Source organism: Lepisma saccharinum, chromosome 22, assembly GCF_977018435.1.
Source record: "Lepisma saccharinum chromosome 22, izLepSacc3.1, whole genome shotgun sequence".
In the NCBI taxonomy this organism is placed as follows: Eukaryota; Metazoa; Arthropoda; class Insecta; order Zygentoma; family Lepismatidae; genus Lepisma; species Lepisma saccharinum.
This window is the reverse complement of record NC_139250.1, coordinates 48,196,495-48,223,480: the sequence shown is the minus strand read 5'-3', so window position 1 is coordinate 48,223,480 and position 26,986 is coordinate 48,196,495. Positions and strand designations below refer to the sequence as shown.

Here is a 26,986-nt window from a genome sequence, read left to right as displayed (position 1 = left end):
ATATGGAGGATATGACCTTGAACTTTAACACTTTCAATAGAAGAGGGAAAATAATTTCACGGTTTCAAATTTGTACAATATTCATTTGTCATTACCTACTTCAACATATAAAAAAAAATTACGCCAAACAAAAAATACAATTATCTCACTTTGTTCGAATTTCAAAATAATAGCTCTTAACAACAGATATTTATGACAAATTCTTAATGTGTATTAACGTAATTTATGACAGCTGAGTAAAAAAAAATGTCTAGCCTAAAATCCGGGTGAATCACTGAATATCATTGAACTTGGGATGAGTACTGTGCTAGAGAAAAAGCAAGCAAGCTCAGGATAAGCATTTCTCGAGGAATGCATAAATACTTGCAGTGATTTAACATAATTTTACATTATATTATTACAACACTTTGCACTTGGTAAATAACAAGAAAAAATAAACAGGAGAGGGTAGAACTTGAACCTCTGATGTTTCATTCTTGATGAAAAACTATAACAGGGCAACTAACCAAACTGCTCCATGAGATTACTAAGGAGAAACTCTGTAAAACATGTTCGTCACAGTGGAAACAAACTCGTGCTAGAATTCTGAACAATTTTTCACCAGAGATAATAATAATAAATTTTCTTCATTAAGTGGGTGGTGTTCAGCCGAGGGCTGCTCTGCCACTTAACCCTTGTCAATATGATAATGGATATAAGATGAGATAAACTGCATATGGAGCAGTAAGTTAAATGTAAAATAATACAGAGATACAAGAAAATAAAAAAAATACCTAAAAATTAATTGCATACAAAAAAAGTGTAACTACAAATACAAAAGACAATAGTAATAAAAATACAATTCCATATAGTGAGTGACTTGATACCTTCAATATGTGCCCAACTCTGCCATTGTGCCAGTAACAGCAGATCTTTTACTTTACCTTTGAAATTTATTAGGTTATTTACACTTGCGATGTTTGCAGGCAATGCATTCCATTCTTTGGGAGCCGAAAAGGAGAAAGACGATTTGTATGCCGGGGTAGAATGATGTGGTAAATCGAAATTGTTCCGCTTGCACGTAACATCATCTTCCTCTAGTCCCCTTCTGTCATCATAGAGTAGGGTTGGTTGCCTCGATCCATCTCCTCCATTCCTGTCTGTTTCTCATCATCATATTTATTGTCTTATTCCTTTCTCTTCCAATCTTTTCCATTCTGTCTTCAAACATTATCCTTGGTTTTCCTTTACCTCTCCTACCTTCCACCTTTACTTCTAGAATTTGCTTTACCTTTTTGTCTTCATTCATTCTGAATACATGTCCCCACCACTTTAGCTGTCTCTTTTCAATTATTTTCTCTAGCGACTCCTGTTCCACTTCTCTTATTATTCTTTCATTCCTCACTTTATCTCTCCTAGTCTTATTAAGAGCTCTTCTCAGGTATTTCATTTCACTAGCCTGAATTTTACTCAGATGTTTATCTTGAAGTGGTAAACTTTCCATTCCATATGTTAATGTAGGGACCAATACTGATTTGTATAGCTGCATTTTTGTCTTTACTGCCACTTCTTTCTTTCCCATTATTGTTTTACTGAACTGATAATATACTGTATTTGCTTTTCTTTTCCTATTTAGGATTTCTTCATCACACCTACCATCACTTGTTATGATGGTTCCTAAATATTCATATTCATCTACTTCTTCCAACTTCTCGTTTCCATATCTAATTGCTATTTCATGATCTTTTTCTCCTTTTGCCACCTGCATAACTTTACTTTTCTTAATATTAATCCTCATCCCTTTTCTCGCAAGTTCTTCTCCCCATTCTATTACGCTCCTCTGTAAATTCTCTTCACTGCTAGCAATTAAGACTATATCAGCAGCATATAGCAGTACTTGCAGTTGTATTACTCTCATATTCCAATATCCTATTTGTACTCTTGGGGTTCTTCTTTTGCAAATTTTAGTTATTTCATCAATTACATTAATGAAAAGTAAAGGACTGAGACTATCTTCCTGTTTAATTCCTTTTTCTATTTGAAATTCCTTAGACTCGTTTCCTTCTATTCTTACTATTCCTTTTACATCCTTATATACACTTCTTATTGCTTTAATAAGTTCCTTAGGTACTTCCTTACTTTCTAATGCCTCCCATAGATATTTTCTAGGTACCGAGTCAAATGCCGCTTTCAAGTCTAGAAATGCTAAGTATATTCGTTTATTTTTGTCCAGCATTTTCCCCATCCTTGTTCTTAATATAAAAATGTGATCTTGAGTCTGTCTCCCAGGTCTAAATCCAGCTTGTTCCTCTTCAAGTTTTCCCTCTATGATTTTTCTCAGCCTCCTTTCCAATATATTCGTATACATGTTATATACCACTGATGATAGATATATTGCTCTATAATTATCGCATTCCTTATTACTCCCTTTCTTGTGTACTGGCACAATTGTGTTCCTTTTCCACTTTTCTGGTATAGTCTTAGTTCCCCAAACTTCCCTTAATATATTCAGTAGTATTTCAGCCATTCTTGGTCCTCCATATTTTATAAATTCTGGTGCTATTCCATCCCATCCTGCTGCTTTCCCAATTTGTATCCGTTTAATTGCTTCTCTCACTTCATTCTCTGTTATCATCATATCTTCTACAAGCTCCTCCTCTTCTCTGTTTCTTATTCTCTCATCCTCCTCCTGTTCCTGTTCTTGCTTATTTCTCCTATCCTTGAACTTTTCTTCATAGTATTTCCTCCATTCCTCCATCACATTCTCCCTTCCTATGACTAGTACATTTTCCTTATTCCTTATAGCTCTTGCTGCTTTTCCCCATTTTCCTTTCAGGCTTTTAACCATATTCCAGAACTGCTTTCTATGTTCGACAAAACTTTGTTCAATATCATTTCCAAACTTCTCCCATGATTTTCGGTTTGCCTCCTCTACAGCCAATTTACTCTCATTTCTTTTTTGCACATATATTAACCTATGTTCCTCTGATCTTAATTCTAGGTAATTCTTCCATGCTTTCTTTTTCTCTTTCACTTTCCTCTTTACTTCATCCGTCCACCAATTACTTCTTTTCCTTTTTGTATTCACCCTAACTTTGCCACATACTTCAATTGCTGCATATAGTATCACTTCCTTAAATTTTTCCCACATACTGTCAATTTCCATTCCTCTTATTTCCAATTCATTCAATTTTTCTTCTACTAGTTCCTTATACTGTTTTCTCTTCTCTTCCTTAGCCAGCTGCTTTACTTGTATCTTTTCAAACTTCCTATCTCTTTCTCTATTATTCCTCTTAAATCTTGTTATAGCTATTAGCAGTCTGTGGTCAGTACTCAATTCAGCACCTCGAATTACCTTTACATCCATAAAGGCATATCGAAGTGCTCTTGCGTAAATTATGTAGTCTATTATACTCTTTGCCTCCCTTCCCTCAGCTTCATAAGTGATTTTATGAATTTTCTTATGCTGGAAAAAGGAGTTTCCTTGTAGCAATTGGTTCTCTACACAGAATTCTATTAATCTTTGTCCATTTTCTTTTATCACATTTTTCCCTCCATATGGTCCCATACAATCATGTGACCTTATCCTATTGTTTCAAGTTCTACCACTAAGATCTCCCATCAATATTACCTTCCTATTCTCTTCATTCTCTTTATTCACTACTCTCTGTAATTGAGTATAGAAAACTTCTTTCTCAAATATGTCTTGATCATTTGTCGGGGCATAAACTTGTATTATTGTTATTCTTTCTTCCATTTTCAGTCTAACTACTATTATCCTTGAATTCACTGGTTCCCATGATTCCACCCTTTCTTCCATTTGCTCATTAACTATTATTCCAACTCCCTCCTTAGCTCTTCTTCCTCTACCTACTCCAACATATCTCAGGACATATCCTCTTTCAAGGCACATTATACCACTGCCTTTCTTCCTTACTTCACTTAGTCCTAGTACTGCTAGTTTATACTTTTCCATTTCTCCTACAATCTCCACTTCTTTTCCATTAATTGTTTTCATATTCCAAGTTCCAATTCGGATATTCCATTTCCTTGCTTGTCGTCTTCTACTAAATCCATCCTTTCCGAGGCTACCTTTATTTCTCTGAATCCACTAGTTTTAGTCTGGTGTGGGGGATTAGCCCAACGACCAGGCTGATTTTTATTTTCAGGGTTTTCTCCCATATCCTTTGGTGCTCCCACACCCCTGCAAGGCAGCAGTTGGTTTTGGATATTTGACGGAGATATCCAATCCGCTTCTTAGTGGCTCATATTGGCCACTAAGGTCGTAACTCTTCCGCTTCCATTGCCGTTAGGATTTTCTCTATGATCCTCTTCCGCCTCTGGAACCGTTGGTCTTCACCGTCCGGGCCGGCTCTCTATATTTTAATCCATAGAGAGAGGATGGCCCAGTATTAAGCCCCCAGGCACTGGGCTCCCTGTTGGTCCACGGGTCCTTATTCTATATTTGGACCACCCCACCATATCTGGTGGGATCCCTCATTCGCCACCCGAGGGATGCACCTGGTAGAGGTCAGGGTCCCCATGCCAGGTGCAGGTAACATACTGATGGATTTCCCTACGGGAATGCATCTTCTCAAACAGGTACTGCGGTTTACCTTCTGTCACTATACGGCGGATGAAACAGAGATAGTGCAACTTCCTTCTGTTTGCCACGGTAAGAACCTGATTAATATTTAAATATGGAAGAATATAATCAGATGTTATTGCTTGAAAAACGTATCGGAAGCAAGCATTTTGCACCACTTGTATTTTTTTACTGAGCTTTTGCGAGAGTTGAGGGCTGTAAAGATTATCACAATAGTCGAACAATGGGTAGATTAATGCTTGATTGAGTCTTAGTTTGCATTCTGCAAGTAAAAGACTCACTTTGCAGAATTCCCAATTATAAGGAAATTGGTGGAAGCGATATAAGTATCTACTCAACGATCACAAACTTTCATTCCCTATAGTAACATACATAGTTTGTAACTTCAATGTATTTTCTTGCATTTGCAAAAAAATGTAATCTTTCAAGCATGGTGTAGCCATTGTGGAAACTAGTGGGCCATTGCCAACTGGGTAATGTTGTAGACTATGCCAAACAGCCTACACAAGAGATTTTCAAATAAAATACACACACATTTCAACATATGGATGATAGGACAACAGCTAACTGCTCACGAGAAGATCCCCAACGAGGAGCGGGTGTGAAGGAAAGGACAGGTCCATTTGCAGATTTTAGGGGTAGAAGAAAGCTTTCTTCTGTGGCTTTCTGAAGTGCGTGGGAGTTGATTTGCATCAATCATGCAGAGCGTGTGTCCGCAGCAACAGTTTGTTGCTTTTCTTTCAGTGGCCAGAATAGTTTTGTATTGCTTATCCTGTGCATTATTTACTGTATTTCAAAGAATTTTAAAAGCATATACAGCAACGACTTTAGGGTTACCAGATGACAAACTTTGAAAAAAGAAGGCATTTTTAGATAGCAAAATGTTGTTAACTTTAGACCAAGATACATGTTTTGTGCTTACTGGTGTTTTGGTGGGCTTATAGATCACACACCCCTGTAAAATAATTTTACACCATTTCTGTATAACTAATAGTAGGCAAATGTCTTAATATTCTAATATTTGTTCACTATGCTCCTAATATTATACGGTTGTGAAGCTTGGTCTCGTACATTAAAAGAATAATATAAATTGACATTCTGCCTCGGAGTTTTTTCTTCCATGCCTAAAGTCAGGAAACAGATTTTGTAAGATGTCACTAAAAACACATTTGCATTTTGGCATGGTTCAGATTGCTGATCGACAGAATTTCACTTCTCCACTCCCATGTAACAAATAAGAGTTAAAAAAATACTGTTTATTTCTGAATTCTGTCATGAAATCAAATCAAAGTAAGAAAGTAAGCTGCGGCGAATTGCATACCCTTTACCTATTGTCAGAAACTTGTTGCTCACCAAGAGCTGTGGTAGATGTCACAAATGGTTTGAAATCAAAACCTCACGTGGCGCGGCGGTGACAACAGAAGAAACTCATAGGTCCAACGATTTTTCTTTGTTGCAAGAAAAGTTTATTTTCTTTGCGCTTTCAACTGAGAGTGTTGTATTTCTTTACTTTGTAATTCAAAACTGAAACAATATTAACAATTATTTACAAATAACATTTTGTTAATAATCTTGAAGATAAGCAGCTGTCTATGCCCCAAATAATAGGATATTTCCAAATTTTCCTAAAAACCTGCCTGGAGCATTTTTTGTACCCGAAAAACAGGATTTGTCCATGTAAAAGAGAACTTCTGGTAACCCTAAACGACTTGCGTCGCTGCACTGGTTACAGCGAGCCCACATGTGTTTTTCAGTCAGGGTGCATATCCCGGACCTTAATAGTGGAGTCGCCTGCTGCTACGTCACTTCACTTCCATCAGGGATCTTCTCTGCAGCGGTCAGCTGTACAGGGTGGGAGAAAAGTAACTAGGCATTCAAAATTTGCTGTAGTTTGTAATATTTAAGCAATCTGAGTGAAACTTTCTGCACATATACATTATACATTATGGAATAGGATTCATTATGCATATGAATATCCCAAAACGTTGATGTTTTCTTATCTTTTCAGTAAGATGACTAACCAGTTGACCACCCAGGGGCGAGCATAGATCGTGGCAAGCTACGAGTCATGGAATTCAGTAATTGCTGTGCAACCGAGCCTGTGGTCATAAGACAGTTCTTGTGTCTAGCCGGATAGTTCCATTTCTACTCTTCACTGTACTCCACAACCTCTGCACAGCAATCACTCAGTTCCATGCCTCATAGCATGCCGCAATCTGAAATGCTCCTGGGTGTTCAAGTGGTTAGTCATCTTACTGAAAATATAACAAAACAATCATATTGTGAAATTTGTATGCACATATGTAATCCTATTCCATAGTGTATATGTCCATTAAGTTTCATTCAGATTGCTTAAATGTTACTTCTCGACCAAACTGTACAACTACAAAGAGTCCTTAATTTCGTGATAGCGTATCAATCCCTAAGATTGTATGTTTATTTTATTAAGTCTCTCTGAACGCTTCATGTTGACCAGGGCATTCACTTGTTTTTCTCAGCTGTCTCAAGCCTCTTAGGCATGTTTACAATGCATTGTGTTGTGCCATGCAAACCTCCTGAGCATTCAGGAAACAGGTAACACTTCTGGGTTTGGTGTCAGCGGTTTGCATGGTAGCAATTATAATAAACACGATTCGGCGATTCGGCATCGAGGAAGAGCTCGATGGCCAGGGAATATAGAGGTGAGACAAGCTGGGAGGTGACTGGACTTTGGGAATTGAGTTGGTAGAGAGAGGAGGTCAGCAAGACAGGAGGTCGATAGTGGAAGCACGCTTTGGTCAGCATAAGAGAGAAGCTTACAGAGGACTTCACTATTTTCGATTCAGCTCAGAGACTTCAGTTAGACAGGTAATTATCCTACACCCAGCCATGATACAGGTTCAACGGTTCACAAAACACAACGAGTTGCCATTGTCTTTTCAGTAGTTTAATTCCTTTGTGTAATTTGTACCTTTCGCATGCCAAGCAATAACTCGTCATGTCAATGACGAGTGGTCTCATCAAGAGGATGAATGATGAGTAGTTTACATCACCCCATCAGTTAACTGGTTCAGATCCCTTCATTCTAAAGAATGACACGTGGTGGAGTTGCTTTGGGTCTTTTCATTTTCTTCGGAAATGAAAAGAGTTACATTTAATTGTTAGCCTAGAAATTTCCCCCTATCTCTAGCTTGACACGTGGTCGAGGTGCTGGGATTTTCATTTATTTCTTCATGAACTAAATGAAAATTGAAAGATTAGTCTTTGTAACCAGTTTAGAATTATTCCCCACCCCAAATTTTGACACGTGGTGGATTTGCTAGGGCTTCTCATGCATTTTTTTCGGAAATGCGATGAGAAAAAAGTTTGTTAACCAGTTTAGGATTCAACCCCACCCCAAATTTTGACACGTGGTGGAGATTTGCGGGTCTTTTCATTTTTTTTGTAGAAATGAAAAGAAATTTTTAACCAGTTTAAATTCAATCCCACCCCAAAATTTTGCTCATTTATTTAGTTTCGTTAGTATGTCCTTGCCAAAATTAATTTTGAAAATACATAGGGCTTAAAGTTTTTTGCATTAATGGGGGGGAGAAGAATTTATATATGCCATGATAGATGTTTAGTCTAACATGAGGATGAATTTGATTAAATTTATCGACTTCAAGTCTGGGTCGATAATCAGCAAAATGTAAAATGCAGAGGAAACTGTGCCCTAGTTCCGTCGCGGTTACCCGCGTTGGGCTGGCGCTATGGTATCAGGAGCGTCCGGCAGTCCGCGTGGCGGAAGGTTCGATGTCGGGTTTCAGGCAGCCACATTTTGCCAAAAATGCGGTCGGCCAGGGACGTCTGTGGACGTTTTCCTATCAATCTGCTCCTGGTAGCTCTGTGGTTCACTCACGAACCCGGTACCATGGCTATGACAAATTCCCACCTGGGAAATTTTTACCATCCAGAATTTTAAATAAGGAACAAGGAAAAGGCATTTAGATTTGATGATTTCTTGCATTGACAGTGATTTTAGAATTTTTTTTACATAATCTTGAATACGAAAATTATTACAACGTTGGTTATGAGGATGCAGTAAGCTACAGTAAACAGTAAACGAATTTTTATCCTTAACATTTTAATTAATTAATAACATGGATTACAAGTGGATTTTAAAGTTATTTATGAATGAGGAAAATAAATTAGTGCCACCGAGTCAGAGTTAATCGGCACTATGGTGCATTTTAACGAGTTATGGCACAGAGTATGCTTGTTTGAGTCAATATTTTGTTATTATTATTAATTGAAATTTTTAAAAGTTTAATTTAAATTTGGTTTAAAACTGACCGTAACTTGTAAAGGATTTAGAATGCTTGAACTATGACTGCTAAGATTTTTGCAACGAGGATATTACATTTTTATACATATATAGTTTTGGGAACGTATAAGGCCCCGAGGACCACTCATTTATATTCTTAATGACTGAAGTCTCCTAGCACCTCATGAAGGGAGCTTAGATTAAGGAGATAGTCAAGTTTATACGAGATAGTCACTTGCCTTACGTTACCTTAACTTACGCATACATTGCCTGAAAATTTTAATTCATGCTAATATGTAAAGAAACGAAACACTAATTATATTCCTCAACACGCTGTACATATATGTCCGCTATTACGCCAAGCGTATATAGTTAGAGTGGCGTACCGTGATTTAGGGTATAAACCGCCCGATTAATTAAAAGTTCTAGTTGAGAAGTAATAGATGTATAATTAGGCTGCAGTGACGAGAGATGTCCGTTCACAGGTAAGCAGTAGTGACGAGAATGAGTCCGTACTCAGATATACATATACTTATATGCTTTAAGCAAAGTTAGGCACAGCCAACAGTTGAATATTTATCCTTAGCACGTTGTAGCTTCGAATGTTAAAAACTTTAAAATGCAGATTGTTTTAAAAGTTTAAATATAAATATTGCAAGTTTGCTCTGAGTTACGGCATTTATTAAAGTGAAACAGGTCTAATATTTTAAATCCACTCGCGTGATATAATAATAATTTATAATAAAATAGCACTAATAATATTAACAATTAAAAGCAGACTTATTATTTAATAATGTGCTTTACGCACAAAAGTTTTTTTTGCAGTATGTAATAATACTAGCTCAGCGAATACATCACTAGAATTTTATAGTTACTCTTCAGAAGAAGGTATATGATTATATTAGCAAAGTTTATTTTAAGCGCCAGTTATGAGAATATTTATATTATATGAATATGTAGACGTCGACGTCAACATTTTATTGCGCTCCACTAACAAGTATTTTCCTTCGGATATTGGATCATGACCAAAATCCTGGAAATCCATTCTGCCATCGCAGAATGATTATGATTAAACCACAACGGTTTTAGTTTAAAGCTTTGCCACAATAATATGCTAAGCATATTTTAGAATGAGTAGAGAGAATTAAAGATTCTTCAAGTTTTAGTGATGTTAGTATTTTAATGCATTTAAAGATCGCATAAATAATAATTATTATTTTATTTCAGGTAGTCAGGAGTAAATCAGTCTCAATTTTTTACGGTTCGATTGATTTCAAAGAATTTAAACGTAAAGTTAACACCTGAAATTAAATAAGATAAGTTTGCAGTAAAATTCAAAATAAGATAAGTCAAACAGTGCTAATAAATTTAGAGAATAAATAAATAAATACATTACGCAGATAAATTGAGCCTAGAGTCAGAAATAATTAAAAGTTGAGTTAAAATATCTACTACTTAGACTAGGCAAGCTTAAAGTACGTATTAGCTCTGAAGAACTGTTTGTTTTGATTGCCTAAGCAACATGAAAATCATTGCGATTTTAGTTATTTTAAACGGATTTCTTCCATACGTAAAAGCTTCTCATTTTATTTATCTGTTGAACAAGTCCTTTGACTATCCTTATAATATAATTACAATTTTATTATTAACAACATTTATTATTAGTATTTTTATAATTTTCATAATCTGTTATTTTCAATGTCAGCGCAAGAAATCTATTACTTATGACCATGAGTGTACCAACGAGTTACAGTTAAGCAAACTTAATAATGATTCACCGCCCATTGGTCAGATTTACGACGATGTCGCACCGATTGTTGAAGTGGTACCATTGAAAACGAGTCGCTCGCCAATTCCCCCTCCACTGCCTCAGTCCATTATTATTCAACCTAGGGTATAACAAGAAGTTCAAGACGTATCCAGAAATAGTTTAGTCACTAAAGACGACAGTATAGATTTGCCGAAGAATATTTTATCCGTTAAAGATAGAGTTCAGACATTTGCCGTAAGCAAGGGTCCTAATTTTGTTCAAAACAGTCGCAAAATGGAAAGTGAATTGCCTATTTCACCCTGTGTTCAGCCAGCTGTAAAAATTAAAGAGTTATTTGCGAATCAGTCACCAGTAAAAGCCGAGAAAGTTTCAAGTGTTACTTTTAAAGCAGAAAGTAAACCAAATTCTCAGGTTCTCGAACCTGTTGTATCGTTTACAGACCATATTTTCTACGACTTCATGTTCGCCTAGAAATGTTATATTAATTACGTTTTAAATTTTAAGTATAATTCATTTTTTACGTTTGATTGTACCTTATGCAAGGTTTATTAGTCATTTAGTTTGCTAACAGCTTCCCAATTGCTGTTATTTTACGAGCGCGGAAGTGTTCAAGTAAACACGCTGTCGCAAGCGCAACGAAGTTTTTTCTCTTTCTATCCCATTTATTACGTCATTTCAAAAGTCCTTGACTTTATTTCGAACTCCCGCAGCGCTTACTAAACCTTGTTTGTAGTAAGTTAAAGTTTTGTAAACTTTAACGCGTCATGCTGGTGGTCAGCGAATCAGAGCTTGCATTTTCTTCCTCTGTTCCTTTGCCCGCTGCCTGGAGCAGCGACTTTTTCCCCTCCACCTCTCCGACCGCTCCCCGAACGTACCCGAAGTCGCCGATCACGGCAGCGAACTTGCAAGAGCTCTCGTTGTCGCCATAGAGAAATTTTCAGTTGCGTCCAGCGACCACTAATGCAACTTTGCACAATTTAGATTGTCTGGTATCAGCAAATTCCTTTCTCCGCACTGAAGCTCTCTCCCGAGTACTTTGAACACGCTGGAAGCTTAGAAAACACTTAGCATGGAGATTACAACAACCAGGGGCGTTCATTCATTAAAATTTTATGGGAACAGTTTAGTTATGCATATAGCCATCAGAATTTGATTTTTACGATAGAACGTTATGTAAACAATGTTAGGGATATTTTGTTCTATATAGACAATTTTTTTTTCCGTAAAACGTCGCATTTATGCACTTCAGACTAATCACGACTAATAATTTTCAAAGGAACAACAAGACGAAATATTTTTTTTTTTGCGTTTTTCTCGCCAAATTTTCCCGTTTTTCATAGAGATATTTATAGTAAGTAAATTTTTTGGGAAATCGACGTATTTTTTTTTTTCATCAGGATCAGGATAGACATAAACAAAATTTCGAAAAAATCAGGGAAATTTCTACAAAAGGGCAATTTTAGCACTTTATGCACTTAGAGTAATCAAGATTATTAGCAACATGCCAGGCTAAGCCTCGGTGATTGGCACAGGCATGTGCAGCAAAAGTCGCCACGGCATCGTTAGCCTTTCCAAATTTAAACAGTGTGGTTTGCCACAAATGTTAGAATTTGAGAATTTATTATTATTATTAATAATTATTATTAGGAAATTTAGCTCACTTACCCAATTTGCACCTTATTCGACAATGCAGCAATAAATTCATTACTTCTTACTGATTAACTTCATGTTAATGTTAGTACAGTAGGTAATAACTATTAATTTGTATTTATATTTTAATATATTGCATAACTATTCTATATTTATTTTGTTTAAACATACCTAAGGAATTGACACACTATTCTTATATGGGTCAAGTATACTTTTCCGCGGCAGGTCTGTTTACACGGCCAAGTGATTTGAGGTATACGGCGGACTCAAGAAGTTTTGAGTGGATAAATTTCTTTTGTTTAAAGGAAATTTGAAATTGAGAAAGTTTTTCATTATTCTTATTGTGTTTAAAATTTGAATTTCACTTTTTTAATTCCCTGATGCTTTATTTGTTACCACCTGGAGTTTCAACAAAAGTCAGAAGTAGCTTTTACTGATTTTTTTGTTTTACATTGCATATTAATGAACCACGGCAAATTGCACCGGCCTATCGTTTATTAGGAGGCCATTAGAGGCTTGTCAAAGCAACCTTTTAGATACTAATAGCTTGCTTTGCGCAACACAAATTTTGTATACTTATTTTAAGGGTTCACAACATAATTTATTTTATAATTTTCAACAGACTTTAGAACATGCTTGCAACACTTATCTTTGTTTATTAATTCTACATTTTGTAATTTTGGAGTGAAGTCTATTACTGACAATAAATTATTTCAGTTTATTAGAACACGCAATGGTATTTTAATATCAGGTTCAGGTCAATTTATTGTGATTCAGAATTTGAATAATAATTTGAACACGCACAGATCAGTTCAGCTTACCGAAGGCCAATCTTTATTTTTTAATTATCAGGATTTTTCGCAAATTATTGTGGATCAACAAATTTTACACACAAGAATTTTAGCTTTCGAACAAGTCAAAATGCAGGAAATTGAGTTACTACCTAATATTCCCAAGAATTTATCTGATTTCACTATTCCCCAATGGACTCCGCTTCAACTTGCTTTAAAGCAACTTAATCAATCAATTAGTAAGAACATCTCATTTCAAGAATTAGTTTTAAACCCTTTGCCCATGTCTATATTAGTTTTTGTTATTTGGAATGTGTTATTAACCGCAACCCTAGGATATTATTTTTATAAGCATCATCAGCTTGCGAAACAGATTCATTTAGAGCAGCGCAGTAATAATTAATAGGTTAAGGCAACACATTAATCATGTACATTAATATTTTAATTACAGTTGGATATTTTATTTATATTTTCCTTATTTATTTTCAAAGAGTTATGGCAATTATTTTATCTATTTATTTTATTTTGATGAGACAATTTAATTTGATTTTAAAGAAAAGGCAGTGGAAATAAGTTGGTTTTGTGTACATGCATACTTGAATTATATATACCCATCCTATTGCAATTTCCTTTCTTTGTCATAATTTTTCCTTTTAACCTAACCTGTCTATACGGAGCACCATGGACAAGCAATGCCTAAACCATCCATGGGCATTTTTCATGACGGACATCCGCAGGCAGTCTACTATTACCAGGCAGAAAGACTGAGTATCATTCTACGAGGGTGACATGCAGACATTTTAAGTACTATTTCAAGAAGAGACTCGTCACCACCAATTTGAGGGAGACATGCAGACATTTCTAATTACTACACGGAGACTACCTTTTACAGGAAGGATGTAGTCAACCATACATTTCCCAGTATAGCGGACTATACATTATCAACAACACCTAGTGATGGAGCTAGACAGAATTTCCCTCAACACTGTTTGCAGTTCTAACAACAACTTTTCCCCATCTCCCAAGTTCTACGGGTAATTTACCACATTTTTTTACATTGCCCCATGCAGTCAAGACGACAAGCAATCCAGAAAGAAGAAGAAGCGTAGAAAACGTACTTTCTACAAACAGCAGTTCTGGTCACAAACAATAATTACAGAATTGTGCTACAGTGTTTCTACACATATACATGTGAGCTCCTATCATGTGTATTTATTTGGTTATTTAACATGCATTATGGGAAACAATACTTTTCCATAACCCTTATACACATTGTCAGTTTTGTGCCATGCATGAGAACCAGTTTTATATGCATTCAAGTTTATATTATACTACAAGGAAGCGACAAGCACCAGTGGTGTCAATTGACCAGTGCAATTAGTGCATAATTTTTTTTTAAGATGAAATTTTGCACTTTGAATAATAAACGGACATGCAAGCAATAAAAAACATAACTCCAGCACTTTCGAACATTTTAGAAAGCATGCTTTAGTGACAATATTTTATGCATATGTTTGTCGCATGCAGGTATTATTGTTATTTTTTTTCCCTCTTCTCACCAACATGGAATATTGAAAGCGACACATTTGTTCGCAGAACATTTATTTGATATTTAAATTCAAGCACATAGTTTTGTCACTTGGAAGATTATTAATTTTGTGTGCAGTCATACAAAGGTATTCACCACGCCATAGATGTGTATACAGTGTACAGTTTAAACGTAGAAAAGAAAATTGAACGCTATAATTAAGTTTTACCAGCGACAGTTTTCAGTGTAACTCACTATATGCATTTGAATATTGTATAATAATACATTGGAATGTGCAACACAGCCATGCAAGTTTATATATTTGGCGATGTTAGGAGTGCAGTGCTACGTAGTTCGTAAAACATACGCACTTTGATATGATCAGGTTTTCACACGGACAAAACAGTGAGAAGTGACAATGTTTTACATGCTTACTTACGTGTACTTACTTGTGCACCTTTTTAAGGTTTTTTTTTTATTTATTTGAAGAGTCTATATCAAGTGGCAATATAAATAAACATTGTGAATTCCCTTCCATCTTGCAAGACGCTCCAGCCGTTGGCCTCGCGGGAGACACAGAGTCGTTACCGCGTGGCGAGGCATCACAGACTCTTGACTAGGAGCAGGTTGATGAGCAATTATACATAATACACATTACGTACACGCACATGTGATACATTAAGAGTTTTCTCGCTTAACGACATGAACTTTTGTGATTTCTAGTCTTATAATAGTATATATTATTGTTTTTTACATCGTATAAACATACGAATTTGTTAGTATTAAGGGTATTATTCATTATAAAGTTTAGGGAATGAAAAATTTCTTTCCTTCAGGATGCAGTAAACAACAGACAGTTATGGTGTATTTCTTTTGTATATTTGGGTTTTTTAAGAAAATATATGGAATTGGCGAACCTGAGTCATGTCAAGCTTTGCGATTTGACTTTTAAATTTTCAAAGGAGAAAATTTTTCCTAGGAGGCGCGAACGTATCAATCCCTAAGATTGTATGTTTATTTTATTAAGTCTCTCTGAACGCTTCATGTTGACCAGGGCATTCACTTGTTTTTCTCAGCTGTCTCAAGCCTCTTAGGCATGTTTACAATGCATTGTGTTGTGCCATGCAAACCTCCTGAGCATTCAGGAAACAGGTAACACTTCTGGGTTTGGTGTCAGCGGTTTGCATGGTAGCAATTATAATAAACACGATTCGGCGATTCGGCATCGAGGAAGAGCTCGATGGCCAGGGAATATAGAGGTGAGACAAGCTGGGAAGTGACTGGACTTTGGGAATTGAGTTGGTAGAGAGAGGAGGTCAGCAAGACAGGAGGTCGATAGTGGAAGCACGCTTTGGTCAGCATAAGAGAGAAGCTTACAGAGGACTTCACTATTTTCGATTCAGCTCAGATACTTCAGTTAGACAGGTAATTATCCTACACCCAGCCATGATACAGGTTCAACGGTTCACAAAACACAACGAGTTGCCATTGTCTTTTCAGTAGTTTAATTCCTTTGTGTAATTTGTACCTTTCGCATGCCAAGCAATAACTCGTCATGTCAATGACGAGTGGTCTCATCAAGAGGATGAATGATGAGTAGTTTACATCACCCCATCAGTTAACTGGTTCAGATCCCTTCATTCTAAAGAATGACACGATAGCAAGATTTCTCATGAAACTATCTGCTCACGAAATCAGTTTTCTTGTGTTATTAATTCAAAACAAGTTTGCTGTTGATTAAAACACTGTTGGACATGTTTACAACATAAATAATATTGCTATATATTTATTTGGAACAAAAGTAAAGTTTTGCAAACACTAACCTTGAATTGTAGCTACAGAACATTAGCTTACAAGCTATTATAAATATCATTTCCAAGGTTGTTGTTGACAAAATTGAGGTGTTTGCAGTAGAAGCTAAAATGGAATGCTGAATCTCGGCAGAATTCTGTTTCTATGTGATATATCTTAGTAAGCAATTGACACTTGCCTTTAATCTTACAATCTTGGGAAACAACTTAGGGCCAGTAACAAAGTGTATCCCCCAGAATAAAACATTGAATACTTTTAAACCAATAGATTTTGATGTCTCTTGTGATCTAACATTTGCTTCAAGGTACACAAAACACAATCAACAGAAACATTTGTTTCAAAATGTGACCCACATAGGAGAAACGTATTCCCAAAAATTTGCACTATTTTTTTCTCCCCTAAACCTGGTTCTACACTCAAAAGTGAAAAAGTAGTGTAAATGCAAATACCATAAAACCAAATATTACTATCCTAACCAAAATGCAAAATTAATCAAACCTAACACACCTAATCCAACATAAAGCAAAATTGTGGTCAGTATTAAAACATAAAAACATGAATTTCTTAACTCCATTTAATCTAACACTCCCAAACAGGTAAAAACAATCATCTGTAAGAAGTGTATCATTCAGTGATATGCTGAAGGATGTTAAAGAATATGTGAAAGAATCTATGTGACAGGCATTTACCTACCCAACTCAGTATATTCAAGAGTATTTTCACATTTCTTTTAAACAAAATATCATTATATGTGCATGCATGAATCCAAAAATACATGAAACTCCTAACATAATCGAATCTAACATCGTTAAGTAACATGAAAGTACAGGGTGGGGCATATTGTATCTTCCAATATAATTTGGAAAACCTGTCAAAACGCAGGTTCCCACGCTTACGCAGATGCAAGTCTGGTAATTAGTTTGCCATGGAACGTTGGCTGGTTCAGACACGAATCATGGTAGTAGAGGCATTCATCCAAATGGGTTCCTTCCGGTAAACATGGCAGGCACCGCAACGAAGATCCAATGAGGGTTGCTCTCAACCAGTGCCAGGGCACCGCATCATATGATGGATCAGACAATGCCTTCCTCAATGTAACTCTATTATCACAAATCTTCATGATTAGCCAAAAGTGGCAGAAATGTGACGTAAAATAAATTACAACTGAAAGTGTTCACTCCATGACTATGCCTATACACAAGAAGCAATTCTGATAATTACTAAATATTCAAGTCAAGGAAATTTTGAGGAAGTATGATGGAAGCATTATGGTACTTGGTACTATTAATGTGAAATACTTCATGCACTCACCTTTCTGTCTCTGCATATGGACATTCATCTTCAATAGTGAGCTCACTTTTCACATCATCAGGCTCTACGTTAACATTGTCAATCTCATCTCTTTTGCATGCAAAAGCACCAAACTGTGCAATGTCATCACTTGTAGCCAAATCTTTACTATCCTCCTGTAAGAATTCATTCATCCGAACACCAGAGTTCAAGTATATGTGAAAGACAGCATCCCCTGGCTCTTTGACTTTCATTTGTACCTCCTTTGGTTCAGATTTAATAACTGATGATGATGATGCTGGCTGCCAAGTGTTTTCAGTTGACTCTTCATTTGGTTCACTCTTGATTGAACAACTCATGAGGTCAGGTTCTACCTTCAGTAGGCTGGACAAAGAGTGATCATGAAACTCCATCTATGTTGATGAGGGTAAGGCACTTGCAATCTGAAAATGTAATTTACACAGAAACATCAGATGGTGCTCAAATAGAAGACAAAAGACTGATACCTGTGTGTGTGTGTAGCAAGTAAAAAGGGGAAAGGAAATGCTCACCAGACAATGGAAAAATTCACATTTTCATAGCCATGAGCTGCATCTCCAGTGGTAGAAAAAGATGGAGGACATGGAAGCTATGTAAAATTGTAAAGTGATGGTTAGGGAGGGTTTAGTTGGGAAAGTGACTGGATAGCATTTTTCAAGCAATGGGGTTGTGGTTGCACTCATGGATGATATGTAGGCACTCTCCCATATTTTTTGTATCGAGGTGTTGTTGATCCTGAGGTTGAGGGCCTTAGAAGGTATAGATAGCACTGCCTAACTTTCTCTGTGTGTGTTTGTCTCGGTTTTCAGTCCTGTTCCTGGGGTTTTGGAGGGTGCTGAATCAGAAAATTGAATTGGATAGACTGCATCAGCTCTGGTTTATTATAGAGATATGATATGATAGGCATAAATGCATAAAATTTTAGTCCATTCTTTAAAAGATCTCTCCTGCAGAATCCGGATATCATAACAAGCTTTTGTAATTGTTTTGGCAATTTATGTATTTAAATTGCTTACATTTATTTTATGTATAGTTGGCCTTTGCTTCACAACTATTCTCACTCATTTCATTTCTGCAGATGGAACAGCATATAGAGGTTATGGCTACTTCAAAATGAAGCTGCTTGAATCATCCCAATGTTTGTTGCTATATTTTTTGGGAGTACACACTGAAAGTAGATAAGAAATCTATTTCTGAGTTTCTAAAAGCAGCATATGTAGCTTACATTGATGTGAAGCTTGGAGATCAGGATAAGCTATGGTTTCCTCATATTGTATGCAAAACTTGTATTTGCGCCAGTGGAGAAATGGAAAGAGAAGATGCCTGAAATTTGGAGTACCATTCAGGTGGCGTCCCCTGAAAACTTGAGAGAATGTGATTGCTATCTTGGTGTTGAATGGGTGGGAGCTGGAGAAGTGTAGGTATTGCGTGTGGATCGTGGGTTTGGCATGAATAGATGTTTTCAAATGACCTCTCTCAATGTGCACATCCAGCAAGGCAATTTGGTTGGTGCAGTGGGTCCAGGTGAACTTGAGGGAGAAGAAAGTGTTCAGTTGGTCCAGAAAAGTAGATAGGGATGGTTCTGCACATGCTGAGAGCATGAAGGTGTTGTCTACAAAATGGAGGAGGAAGAGAGGTTTTAGGGGTTGAATCCCCAGGAATATATGTTAGAATTTTCCCATAAAGACATAATCATGTCAATCTTCAAAGGTGAAATTGTTGCATGTGAGGACAAGGTGGATCAGGAAGTTAGTGCTGGGGTTATGGGGGTTTTCGGTATATTGCTGAGGAAGAACTCCATGGGGCGAAGATCATGGGAGTCAGGTATGTTGGTGTAAAGGGATGGAGTCAATGGAGGAAGGATGTTGATTTAATGGAGAATGTGGTTGTTGCCACAGAGGTAGGAGGCAGAGATTTCACTAGAGACAGGAGGTGGAAGTCCACAAAGGCTGAAATTATTTTGATGGGTGAGTTGTAGATGGACACAACCTATCTGCCAGGGTTGCCAGGTTTGTGAATTTTGGGCAGTAGGTAAATGGGGATTCACTTCAGCCAGGTAATAACTGCCTAGGTAGCTCAGCTGTATTGTGGAAATATTGGGTGTGGCAGATCCATGCTAACTTGGGACAAAAAGTACATAACACACATAAGCGAAGTATAGTGTATCTTCATATATTTATCTCCCTTGTAGCCCGTGGAAAAGTGGTCTAATACTGATTTGCTTAGCCTGATTCAGAATTCTTCAAGCATATTTCTCTTATTGTTTGAAGTTGAGAAATATATTTATTATTGCTAGATTACTCCAGGACACACAGATCACATGGTGGGTTACGTCAAAATCAGGAAATACTTTTCTCACACAGATTCAGTTACTGAAATTTTACATATCTCAAGACCATCTATCACATATTGCCTGCTTGCAAAATAACTTCAGACTGTGTTCAAGATAGATCTAGTGAACAGCTAGTAAGTATCATGGACACAGTGTGTATTGCATAATGGACAGCTGGGCAGTATATTGCAGATTAGTATTTGCAGCAGCAACTAAAACACCACTTCTTCAAAAATGTACATGATATTTCAGTTCTGAATCCTTTCATCATTTGTATACATACAAAGGTATGACATACTCAAATTACAAAACAACATATGAATTGTTACTATTATTAACAAGTGTACATTGGAAATAACTTCGTTTTCTTTCTCTCCATGATAATCATGGGTCATTCCATGTCGGTTCAACCAAACCATGATACCCTGGATCTCGGATCTAAATGAAACTTGGCACATTTAGTCCTTCCATGGTGGTGACACCGTACAATATTATTTTGTCTCTAACTTGTCTACTTTAATTTTTATAGCCCATGAAACTTTCAGTGATTCCTCATTCTTCCATTCCCAGAGCCTCCAATTGTCTGTTGTACTGTCTTAGAACAATAATTCAATCTCCCTTATAAATTACTCAATCTTTTTGAAACTTTACAACAATGTTAACCAAGCAATAAGGATTTCACTAAAATACATGATAGCATATCACATTCATATCTTAGTGTACCAATAAATTGATGAAAGATTATTCTCATCATTTGCACTGAAAACAAGGTTTACTAAAATTTGAATTATTATTGAAAGGGAAAGGTGCAACAACAACACATATGTAATTTTAAAGTGAACTTGGATACATGATCTAACTTACCCAGAAATAAAATTGATGTCTCTTTCATTCCTTCTGAAAATATAAATCTAAGAATCTAGCTTCAAAATACAAATAAAGCAAATTAAAATAATGTTTTCATGGATATGGGAAAGGTGGGGCAACAGGGAGAGGGGGACTATGTTCCCTTCACTGGAAAATGAATGTCAACCTAAAAGAATGTATTTCACACATTTAATTTTATTTCAGTCACAGTCATTTGTTATTACTATACAGATATTGCAGGAAAATCGTACCTTCACATTGAGGGAGTGTTTCCTTCATAGAATGACACCATTATGGGGAACATGTCTTGTTTACCCCCTTCCCTACAAAAAATTACATATTATGGTCGCCATGGATGCAATCAATTTATTCACGGCAAACCAATCAGGTACGGCTACAAGCTGTGGGTTGGTGCTACTTGTAATGGGTATGTTGTTTGGATGGAGCCATATCAGGGTGCAAAAATGAAACTACCTGATGAATACAGAGTAGGCTACTTCATCTTGGCCCATCCGTGGTGCTCATGTACACTGATGTTTTACAATCTATTGGGTCTCACCCTTATCATATCTTCTTTGGTAATGTTTTTACCACAATTCCTCTTCTTACCGAACTGAGTCTGCGTGGTTGTAAGCTACCACACAAACAATTAGAATATGTTCTTATGTATTTGTTTCATGTTAAATAACACTTTCGCTGAATTAAAAATGTGCATTACTTCGTTACACTAACATAATGTACCCCTTAATGCCTACTGTCCTTTTAAAAGGACACCCTCTAGAGCATTGTTGAAACTAGATATTTCAAAATAAAGACTATTTTTACATTAATCTGATTTTTCTTAATGCATTAAACACAAAAAACAAGAAAAATTAAAGAAATTTTTTTCAGGCATATCTGGGTTAATGCTAAGCATTGTTTAACAAAAGGAAGCCAAATGCCCTTGCAGGTGCCTCATACAGAGAATTCTAACTCAAAATGTAACTCTGCATTTAGGATAGGAAAAAACCCTGGGACAAAGATTGAAAGCTGAAGTCTGATGTTCAAAACTGAGTGTTGAATTGTTTCTCTGATAGATTGTTAAGATTAAAATCAACTGATTAAGATGTACACAATTTCTAATACTAGGGAAGCAGTTATGAAGGTTGGATGTAAAAAGAGGACAGGTCATGTAATGGAGGTATTCAAGTTATTGCTCCGATCATGGTAAATGTGAAAAAAAATGTGTTTTTAGTAAAAAATGAAAAAGTACTCATTAAATGTCATCTTTATGATTCATCCCAACTAGAAACACAAGAAAAATATAATCATTGGTACTAGAAAATAGAACGAAGTAGCCTTCTAATTCAAAATTGAATTGGTGAGTACATTACACAGGTTTGTTGCACCAAGTTCCGATTGCTTAAATCCAAATTTATCATAGCACACAGGCATTTTTTACATGATTTGATTTCTAATTATGTCCAGTAACACATTCTTCAGAGTGTTAGTGAATCCTTAATGTGTATTTTCTGAATAATGATTTCTCCCTTACACATACTCCAATATGATTCTTCATTTGCGAGCAGCGATTCATTTCCTGTTGTCTTAGATATGAATAGTTGCTGCCATGTACTTCAAGTGTGTGTTGCAAAGGGGTCTTTTATCTGTAAATGCTGTTAGGTCAGGTTTACAGAGCAATTCAACAACACCCTGTATGATTTAAACAACTGATCTCATATCTAGACTTAAGCACATAACCCTATTCCACCATCCAATAAAAATCAACGAAAACCAGCATCCTAGTCAACTTGAATTTAAAATTGTGGGTGCGTCAGCACTAAGGCTATTTTGCACCCGTCACATTATACGGGGTCCAACCCATATCGTTACACATAACAACTCTAACGTTGCATAACTAAAATCATAAAATCTTCAGGCTTTCGTTTAAAGCTGAGGCTGTAAAGGAGCACCCAGCACAAATAAGGACAAAACACAGGTAAACACAAACAAAATTATACTGGCCATGGGGCCAGAGCCTCGTTAGTCTGTAGTCCAGGGTGTACTACGTGGAAGTGAGGCTGACTATTAGGTGCACTATGTAGAAGGAGCACCTCTTACACCCCCCTAGTCAACTTGAAACCACGGACGTCATCTCACGTAAGCTAAATTTTGAATCTTTAAATTTGAAAATTCTCCTGTAATTAATACTTAGGAAAGATTTTAATGGTACCAATTAGTTTCTCCAAGCTTCGAAATTACTCTCGCAATCTTTTTTCAGTATTCTAATTCCCCTTCTAATATTAAAGTTTCAAAAGTCATTAAACATTCGGAACAGTTACCAATTTGCTTAGAATGCCATAGTGGTTCTCTATTTCCCTCTTCAATTTCTAAAAACCGAAAACACAATTCAGTAGTAAAATTTACAGCTGCTATGATTCACTAATCTGATGTCAAAATTTCCGGCGACTTCAAACAAACACATTACGCTCTATAACATTTAATAATTAGTTAACATCCCTTTGCATATCTTTTACCATCATCCAACATACAGAAGTATGTTATCTGTTTATCATTCTCTCTAATGAAATTATTATTACTCTAATCTGGAATACATGCTAATATTACTTACAAATTAGTGACAGCTAAGCATTTTTCTTCAAATATCTTTGTAGTCCCTCCTCTTTAAAAGTTTTGATTTCTAATCCTGGGCTTCGAGGGAGTCCCATGGCCCCTCCCCTGGGTATGGGCCTGTGTGCATACATATAACAGGCTTACATGTAACCAAAATTACAATGTAGACTTCATCATGTTCAAATTTAAAATAATTCAGTTTCATTAAAGAAGTTACATGCTAATAAATGTATGACGTGATTTCAGTGATACAAAAGTAATAAATTACAGAAGAAAATGATATGTTAAAAACGTATCAGGATATGTTCATATATTCCATTAGTACTTTACTTTGTATTAATCACCCAGACAAGGGTTTGTCAGAGCGACCCTCAAGGATGTTAGCCTGATGCGCCAGCCTGATCTGCAACATCCCTCAGTGAAGCTAGCAACACGGGCCGAAACACGCCCGCTCTAATAGAGGATTTTATTTTTATTTGATATGTGGCAGAGGGCATTTAGTGCAACTCTCATTCAAGATAGCAAGCGGGGATCTGTGTACATGTTCTGTACCGAGAGTACAAACTTAAACAAACCACATACCGGTAACAGTATGGTATAGTAAAAAACACATTTCACTCGTTTATTTCCTAATTATTTAGATTTGTACTTACCTGTTATGCATAGCGGAACATTTCTGAACGTGGGTTTTTTGCTTTTTTCACTGAAAAAGTGTAATTTTTCACATTACAAGTATTTATTGTTCGTTGCTAATTTGCTTTCGTTACACACAATATGGCAAACAAATCTTGACTCACGTTGTCTATCGTCAGCTGATATGCAGTGTTTCCAAACTTATTAACCGAAAAATGCCGCACAAACTATTCACAGAAGGGTTTTAAGCAAAAATTGATCCACAAACCATTTATGGAAGGTTAGCTTAGGTTCAGTTACGTTAGGCAAACATAGAAAATTAAATTGGGAAAAAGAAAAGAAAAAAACAGTTCACACGTCATCTTGTAAAACAACCACGTGCTTGCTATAGAGCGTTCCAGAAAATTGTCAACCTGGTGTGAAAATCAAAGTGTAACCAAGTAGCATATATTATACCTTGTTGGAAAGAAAACTTCATGTAGATTAATGTAGTATAATTATTTCCTAATGTAACTGATTTTTGCAGCTGCAGTATAAAAAAATATGATGGTACTGCTAGTCAGAGTTCGCATTGTATAAAAAATGGTTTTATTTCAACACCTATAAAATCATTCAGAAACCTATCTACCTGAAAGTTAATTATATTACTAGAATGTGCATAAAAATAACATTATTTTGCACAGAAACTGTATACTGAAAATATCATGTATGAAGAAGTAATGCATGCTAAACTTTGTTAAGCGGTAGTGTCAGTCCGTTACCAAAATATTTGAAAAAGTTTATTTATAAGAAAATCCAAAGTGACAATTTCATAAAACTTTATATCCTGTGTTAGGTTTACCCAGACTACTCAGACAAAAAAATTTCACAGTTATGTCTTAAGGCATTAGGGTATTATATGTAGGTAACGGACTGACATTATAAGGAGAAGTTATATAAAATATTAAAAAACTTTCATACATGCTATCTGACAGTCCTGCTTGAACTTTCATTACTCAAAATGATTTTTATAAAAAAATAAAATAAAGTTAGATATATTATAAAATAATTTTTATTGTACAAATCATACTTAAATATATTTTAACAGAATATATTTTCTTTTGTTTTGAGATGCTAAGATTAAGCAAGATTAATCAATGTTGAGAAGCAGCGGAATTATAGACAGTGTATGAAAAAAAAAGACTTGTTATGAAGAAGTAAAGAGAAAAGATGCTGAAAGACAAAAAATAAAAAGAAGTGCACTTAGTGAGAGAGGTAAACAGCAGCTTAAGAAGAAAAACCGTGAATACAAACGGAAGGAAAGACAGGAAAAGAGAAACTACTGCCGCTGTTCCTCCTGAAACACCAACACCTGTCATTGAAACACCGACAAAAGTGTATTCATCACATCAATCATTTGGTACTTACTTACAACCCTTCAGGAAACATATGCAATATTTTGCTTGAAGCATGCTGAGATAAAAATAAGTTTTTCAACTTTTGCTGATTGCAGGCCCAAGTTTGTGTTTCTTTTACGAAATATACCTCAAAATGTTTGTGTTTGCATGACACATGAAAACATTAAATTGTTATTAATCGCCCTCCATTCTTCAGGTATACATCTTTCTACAGAATTTCGGCCATGCCATTTATAGACCAGATAGGATGTAGTCAAGATAATGAACCTTGTATGACTGGCAAATGCAAAATATGTCCAGACTTAAATTCCATAACAGATAGTGATAAAAGCGAAACAGATCATTCAGAGTTCTGTAAGTGGTATGAGTGGGGAAATACTACTAACAGTGTTGAGAAAACTGAAAAGACTGGAACTGCCCAAGATTGTTTTAAGTCTCTGTCAGGAAAAAATCCACACTTTCTGCATCATACTTTCATAAAACGTAAACAGCAGATGGCTTTCCAGGGAAGGATTCAAAACTTAATGAAGAAGAAGATGTCTTACAAATTGACTTTTCTGAGAACTATGCAAGGAACAGGATGAAATCCAATCTTCCCATTGGAGCAATAAACAAATTACCGTTTTTACAGCTGTAACTTGGTTTCACGATGGAACTACATCACAAAAGAAGTATTTTGCTAGTGTATCTGACTGCCTTAATCATGATAAATACAGTGTACATGTATATTTACAGTATATTTTAGATTATCTTCAAAAAGAATCTTGGATTACCAATTTCCAGTCTTCATATTTTCTCAGATGGCGCAGCTTCACAGTTTAAGCAAAGGTACACTTTATGTAACATCACATCTTTTTTTACAGCAGGAACAAACAACATTGAGTGGGTTTTTTTTTCAACTTCCCATGGTAAAGGGGCTGTAGATGCAATTGGGGGAGAAGTAAAGAGGATGGCGAGGGAAGATGTAATGACTGGGAAGACTTCAGTTCACTGTGCACATGAATTTATCACATTCCTTCAAGAAAAGAAGACAAAAATTGTAGTAGCAGAAATCCCAATTTTCAACATAGAAGACGTGAAAGCAACACTAGATGAACACTGGCTTAATATTCAACAAATTCCAAACACACACAATATTCACCTTTTCAAAGTCATCTCTAAAAATGTCATTGAATGCTCCAACTATACAGGATCAACTGAGAAATTTGTTCATTCCTTCTTGAAAAATCAGCGTTCTGGAAGTTACGAAGTATTACAAAACAGTTCTTTGGAAGTTGAGAAATATTATGCAGTATTTTATGATCAGACATTTTATATTAACAGAATATTAACCATAGACAATGATGAAATATCTTTCAGTTAACAGCTTTTTCTGGCCACGACCTAATGATATAGA

The 26,986-nt window shown here is 35.9% G+C and overlaps 1 protein-coding gene across 2 annotated transcripts in view; it reads right to left on the bottom strand.

Moving 5' to 3' along the window:
* Window positions 1–26,986, bottom strand: part of LOC146004629 (uncharacterized) — a 38,189-nt gene that overhangs the window by 4,710 nt on the left and 6,493 nt on the right. The window contains exons 2-3 of one of the 2 annotated variants that reach the window (XM_083143519.1): window positions 23,559–23,677; window positions 17,731–18,152 (exon numbers count right to left, since the gene is read on the bottom strand). In XM_083143519.1, coding sequence (XP_082999645.1) covers window positions 17,731–18,122 — 392 coding nt within the window. In that variant the 5' untranslated portion in view covers window positions 18,123–18,152; window positions 23,559–23,677. The remainder of the gene's footprint in view (window positions 1–17,730; window positions 18,153–23,558; window positions 23,678–26,986) is intronic. The other variant, XM_083143520.1, reaches the window with a different exon arrangement.